The sequence below is a fragment of the Rutidosis leptorrhynchoides genome, chromosome 1 (assembly GCF_046630445.1).
Source record: "Rutidosis leptorrhynchoides isolate AG116_Rl617_1_P2 chromosome 1, CSIRO_AGI_Rlap_v1, whole genome shotgun sequence".
Taxonomy (NCBI): domain Eukaryota; kingdom Viridiplantae; phylum Streptophyta; class Magnoliopsida; order Asterales; family Asteraceae; genus Rutidosis; species Rutidosis leptorrhynchoides.
This window is the reverse complement of record NC_092333.1, coordinates 583,863,108-583,869,550: the sequence shown is the minus strand read 5'-3', so window position 1 is coordinate 583,869,550 and position 6,443 is coordinate 583,863,108. Positions and strand designations below refer to the sequence as shown.

The following is a 6,443-nucleotide window of genomic DNA, read 5'->3' as shown; positions in this document are numbered from 1 at the left end:
CTATTAAATATTCTCATACTACTCTCTTACAAAAGATATAACCTCAATTTTATTTATTCATCAAAGACTCACTACGCAGGACGGCGAAAGATTTACAACGCGACTTAAATTAGTCCTCTCGTTTCTCTCTAAGGGGATGTTTGGATTTGCGTTTTGAATATTGATTATGCGTTTTAGATAATCATAATCAAATAATAAGCTTCAACAAAACGTGATTTTGATTAATGGTGTTTGGATTTAATTTTGTTGTTTGATATCATAATAATCAGATATTTAGTTTTTGAGTGTTTGAGAAAATCGGATTATTTGATAACTTAACGTGTAGAATTACCAAAAAGGACATCCTTTTAAAGTAAAGAAAAAAAGTATACATTTAATATCTAATGATACATTTTTTATGATTTGTAACAAATTATTATCATTATATATATATATATATATATATATATATATATATATATATATATATATATATAACATAATAATAATAATAATAAAAACATATAAATTAGATATCCAGTAATAAAACAAGTGAACCTTACCTTGCTTTGCATTTATGCATAATAGGAACTTACGGAGTAACAAATTATAAGTGAGATTGGAGGGTACTTCAGTAATTTTGTTAAGGTTACTAGTAAATCAAATTTCACGTGTTGCTTGCAGTAACCAATAGCCCACTTCTCCAAAGTTGCGATTTCATAGCCTTATAACGTAGATAATTGATTTTTAAACTTATTTTATCAAACACTATGAACTATTTATTTGCGTTTTCAAAACGTAATAATCAAAAAATCAACTTCAAATCGCATTCCCAAACACCCTCTAAGTTCTCACCAAAAATCCCTTAAAATGCAACAAATAGTCCTTTCATATTTTAATTAGTATACAAATCATATTATTAATTACGGAGTATAAATATTATCTAGAAATTATACTATTTTTAGGTACGTAAATAAGTCATACCCGTTACCCAACCAAATTTGAAGTGTATATATTATTCTGTTTTGCTTGAAAGTAGTTAGAAATGATTAAGCACTACTTTCCTGCCTTATTAAAGGTGCATTTTACCTTAGACCCCTTGTATCGGTTTGAAAATGTGGCGTGGCCAAGGTGATGTGGCAAGCAAGCAACACCAATTTTGGAGTATTGGGGCATTGTTTGGGGCTTGAGTGGCCCTGCAACGGAGATGGCAACAGGCGTTGCTTGTTTCTTTATTTTTTTTAATTTAAAAATATTATTTTATATCCCTTTTAATACTTAACTCAATTATATTTTAACACATCATCACAATACTCTCAACTCACACCACCACTACTCCACAAAAACAACTCACACGTCCTAGTCATCAAAAAGCAACCCACGCCCCCAACCCACGCCCCCAACCACTACAAGTGGTCTTAGTAACGAGTTAAAGTAGAGCATTTTCATTATACTAAAAAGTGATCTTCCGTATAAGGACCTGAATGAGGCACTTTCAAATGCCGTATAAGTTATCAGCTACAAAAGCTACCATAAAATATCCAATTCATATTCATATTATAAACTATTAAAAAAAAAAAAAACTCTTTCGACTTTGCTAGAATGCTAGTGGACTTTGATTTCTTTTATTTATGAGGCCTTTGATTGTTGTTTTGGGCCTATTGTGCTTTGCCTTCGTTGCTTCATTTGAGTTTTCCTAGTTCTCCTACTTCTCAAATCTCCGATTATGTCTGTATACATAAAAATAATGGCTCCCAGAATATCAAGGGCCCTGAGCGGTCGATCACTTTGCTCCCCCTCTGGGCCTCCCCTGCCTAGGGGGGACTAAACCACTCACACGATCATCTCCCGCAGTTGCATAACCCCTCAACTGCTGCCCTGTAGAAAACCCGAACTAATCCGAGAGCATGGCCGGTAAAAAACCCCCTCCCCGTTGCCCTCGCAACGCGATGTGCGAATGACGACCTTGAGTAGATTTCAAGATCATCGGAATATACTTGTGTGCAATATTGTCACCCCAGAAAATCGAACTCTCAACCTCTAAAAAGAGGTATGAGCCAATACCACTGGACCAACAATACAAGGATTTGTTATTATGTTTTTAAAGCCCGATTCCTTAGTTATGTCAAAGCCAAATTCATTACAATTATGTCAAAGCCAAATTCCTTATACTTATGTCAACTTATTGAAATTAGTTTAATTAGTGGGTTCGAACCCATATAATAAATTTCATATTATTTGCGAGCTCCTACGATATCACATACCTGATTGAATGGTGCTCTCTAGATTGCAGGCCTATACACACTGTGCATAACTGACATAAGAGGGTAGATTCCGCCACAATCACATTCGTCGTCATTGTTTAGCCTACCATCATTGAATTTGGAACATCTAAGCGATATGTTCAAGAAATTTGAGGGTGATGTTATATCCGTCATCGTCCTTTTTTTCACACGCAATGCAATTACTGCCCATTTAGAGGTTGGCCGGATAAGTTTTGTTACAAAGCTTTTTAACTTATTGCATTGTCTTGATATAATAAGCTGTCTCTATTGCTAACTAACTTTTATCATTGAGATAAAATTAAGATGTTTTCAAAATATATCAACTTTATAAGCTAAAATAAAGTCCATTAATACAAGCTAATCTAAACCATCCCTTTAACTTTTAATGTAAAATTTAGTGCAAAGCATGGATGTTACAGTAATAGATGTCTTGGTAGAATTTAAAAGCCCATTACTAAAAGGCTTACTATGAAAACAAGGCCCATAAATGGTCCAATAACTTCATATAAAACACAACTATCCGAGCCGTTGACCATTAGTTAGTAACTGACAGTTCAAAGTTGGACTGAATCGTGAGCTTTGGGATCCACTTCCGGTCACCGACGTTTCTATTTCCGCGACGGCGGGGTGGTTGCGACGGCGGTGGTGAAATACTTAAGATTTCAAACATACTTGTTATGGCGTATAGAAGAAAGCAAGGATTTTCGAAAGATTCATTATTTAGGGAAGAATTTGCAATCTCTAACCCTAACCCTAATTCAATTACACCTAATTTAGATCCACCAGAAGACAGTTCATCTTCTCTTGCAGCGAAAGCGATCAGAGCATCTTCTGCTCACCGTGATTCTTCTTTGTCTTCTGCGTACGGTGAATCCGCTCTTTCACCCCGGAAATTAAATCCTGTTCGATCTTCTTATTCGTCTTCTGTTAAGGTAGGCATATTTATCCGTACAGTTTTTGGCTTTTGTGTGTATTTTGTGCATATGTCTATCTGTAGCTAAAGGTCTATCTGTGTAAGCTTATCATTTCAAACCTAGATATACAGTGATCTAATACTGAAATTTTGAATTTTAGCTAATGCTATAGGAAGATTAGAGTGAACTAAAGTCAAAGCGTTGAACTTATGATCTTCTGGCTTTGTGAAGGGCCTAGAATTATATTCATGATTATCTGCTTGTAATATTTTATTGTAATAGAAGTTACAGATTAAATATTAAGAAGTTCAAGAGTGGTGGATGATTAGTGGTGGTGGTGTATTAGGTTTGCCTGTAATTGATTTTGTTGGAGGCAAGGGAATATGTGTGATAACTGATAACTAGAGGCTTAATAAAAGAACGAAAACAAAGAATGGTCAATGAGCATTTTTTTTCTGATAAGGAAGAGGCATTGGACTGCTTTAACACAGTTCGTCGTCTACAAATATGCGACATTTGTTGTGGTTGCTTATGCAAAGGGTGTGAATATTAGAAAGGGACTATTTGCTACAAGATACATAACATCTTGTATCCATATATGGATACCAATTTAGTCAGTCACCATAGGAGGCAGCAATTGCATAGAATCAGGAAAACATGTAGGAAAAAAGATATGTTACTTAAGCTAAAAGTCTAGAATAGAAGATTTGACAGTTCTTCCTAAGTGAATATAACACAACAATTTCATCAAGCCTCGTAAGCACAATGCTGTGGTATAATACAGTAGACCTTTTACTAATAAAGTGGAATAGGTCCCAGGCCCTCTCTTGCTTTCTTTCTGTCTTCTTTCGGCGTTCATTTGTTGGTTTACACTTGCAATTGGATAGTTTGATTGAGTTTAATTTTAAATGACGATGGGTTTCTGTAGCTGCTAATTTCTTATTTTACTTATATGTGAATGTATTTTGCTTGAGTAATCATGTAGTTCCCTTAGCAGATGGTTACTCATGGTTGTAGGATGATTCAACAAGATTTGGTGGTACATCAACCAAGAGTTTGGATGAGCCCAAACGTGGATTTTGGGGTGCTCTTGCTCGAAAAGCCAGGGCCATAATTGATGACGATGATGTGGCCCAACAATATGAAACACCCGAAAGGAGAAGACAACAGATGTCTAATGCAGAAGCAAAGGGTCAGGTAATAACTAGATATGGAAGTTATTCAAAGATACTTCATAATAACCATATGGACCTTGTACAAAAGTAATTACTGTATTTTTTCCTTCTTTGTTATATACAGCATTCTAGGCAGTATGAGGTGCCACAAAATAATCAAAAGGAAGATAATCCTGCATTGCAGAAGGGGCTTAATGCAATTACATCATCCCTCAATTACATTGGTGACACCATTGGTAATGCTCTTGAGGTAAGCTTCTGCAATATCTTTTTTTTTAAGTCCGTGAATCAGAAAAAAAAAAGTTAGGAGCTTCTAGGATACAACCGATCAGGTTAAATCTGGTTTTTAGTGACAAAAGCAACTGAAACAGTTAGGAGAAACAATTGAAAGATATGTTCAGGCATTTACATGAGACTTTGATGCTATGATCACAGGAAGGTATGACAGTTGTGGAGAATCGAACCGCTGACATCATTCAGGAAACACGTAAACGACAGATAAAGAAAAAGTCTGCTACTGCTATGGAAGTTCCGGTTGCAAAGGTTGGGACTGCAAGGCAATTACAAAAGACGCAAGTCCCTAGTCAACCCCAGACGCAGACTGATACAGAAATTCAACTGAAGGCCTCTAGAGACGTAAGGTGGCAGATGTGTAGTACTGGTTGATATAATGTTTTCCTTTACTATGTCTATGTTATTTCTATGCGGAGCACTATACCTCACTATTAGAGGTGACAAATGGGTGGGCAGGCTTAACAGCCTAACGGGTCAAGGTGGGTATGGTACGCGTTAGATTGGTTCTTGGCTTTTAATTTGTATCCAGGCTTGTTTGGATATTTCATAATTATTTCTTGTCCGGATAATCGATGACTACAAAAGTTGTATCATTTCAAAAGCATCTAGTTTATCTAGTGAAATGATTTAGACGATTTGACACATTAATAATACACATGGGAGACGTTCATGTTGGCTTTTGTCAACCCAACATTAGGGCCATCCCTTCAAATTAGTTAATCTGTTTCTGTTAATCTGTTAAAGATATAACATAACCCGAATTGACCCGTTTATAAGTAAAATAAGTTAAAATTGCGACCTCTAGTAATCATCTTGTATGCATGTCATCATATATAATAGATGTTTCATTTTTTAGATTGCTATAGCAAGCAAATTCTAGTTACATTAATATTAATATAATATTCTAATATAGTTGCTATCATGTACATGTATCATATCAGGTTGCTTTTGATGACAGGTTTCAATGGCAATGGCAGCAAAAGCAAAAGTTCTACTTCGGGAGCTGAAAACAGTGAAGGCTGATCTTGCTTTTGCAAAAGAACGTTGTGCTCAGTTAGAAGAAGAAAATAGAGTCCTTAGGGATGCTGGTGGGGACGGCGATGATCGCCCCGAAGACGATGATCTGGTACATCTGCATTTTTTCTGTTTTTCATATGTTAAATAGCCCCATTAAAAGCTAAATGGGTTGAAGTTGCGACCTCTATTTTAAAAGTTGAACCAGACACAAAATAATGCTGTGATAGATCTGTGTTTAGCTATTTTATTTTTTGTTTACATTTGCAGATTCGGCTCCAACTGGAATCGCTTTTAGCAGAAAAAGCTCGTTTGGCACAGGAGAACTCGGTTTACGCGCGAGAGAATCGATTTCTTAGGGAAATAGTGGAATACCACCAACTGACAATGCAGGATGTGGTTTACATAGATGAAAATAGAGAGGAGGTTTCAGAAGTATACCCCATCAACAACTCCTTCACAACCAGTAATCCGGTGACACCTCGCAACTCAAACCCGCATGTAATTGGAGATATCTCGTCTTCACCTGTAACGCCCACCAGCCCCTTTGTTGTAAACACAGAGGATCAACTCAAAATGTGAGTAGTTTTTGTTATATTATTGTTTCACATGTAGACCTAATATATTTATACTTATATACTACTTTTAATGTTAATATGTAATAATTGTTCAAATTATGTATTTATTTTTTTATATGGTACATGCAGGAAGCATTTGGTTCCATTTTATTGACCTTGAAACATAATGTAATGTATGTATTAGCTATTTTAAAACTACACGAC

At 35.6% G+C, this 6,443-nt stretch overlaps 1 protein-coding gene across 2 annotated transcripts; it reads left to right on the top strand.

Moving 5' to 3' along the window:
- Positions 1-2,818: 2,818 nt before the first annotated feature.
- LOC139882876 (uncharacterized) lies at positions 2,819-6,384 on the top strand. 2 transcript variants are annotated; one of them, XM_071867132.1, is made up of 6 exons: positions 2,819-3,196; positions 4,196-4,375; positions 4,478-4,603; positions 4,789-4,989; positions 5,606-5,773; positions 5,932-6,384. In XM_071867132.1, exons 1-6 carry the CDS (start codon positions 2,942-2,944, stop codon positions 6,241-6,243), a joined length of 1,242 nt encoding a protein of 413 aa, XP_071723233.1. In that variant the 5' UTR covers positions 2,819-2,941; the 3' UTR covers positions 6,244-6,384. The 2 variants fall into 2 exon arrangements, with proteins under 2 accessions (XP_071723233.1, XP_071723238.1); XM_071867137.1 differs by having other exon boundaries at positions 3,088-3,196; positions 4,176-4,375.
- Positions 6,385-6,443: the final 59 nt, after the last annotated feature.

Coding starts and splice junctions, on each gene's coding strand:
- LOC139882876 (XM_071867132.1), top strand. CDS start 2,942: ATGGCGTATAGAAGAAAGCAAGGATTTTCGAAAGATTCATTATTTAGG. Junction 4,376..4,477: donor ATGCAGAAGCAAAGGGTCAG/GTAATAACTAGA, acceptor TGTTATATACAG/CATTCTAGGCAGTATGAGGT. Junction 4,604..4,788: donor CCATTGGTAATGCTCTTGAG/GTAAGCTTCTGC, acceptor CTATGATCACAG/GAAGGTATGACAGTTGTGGA.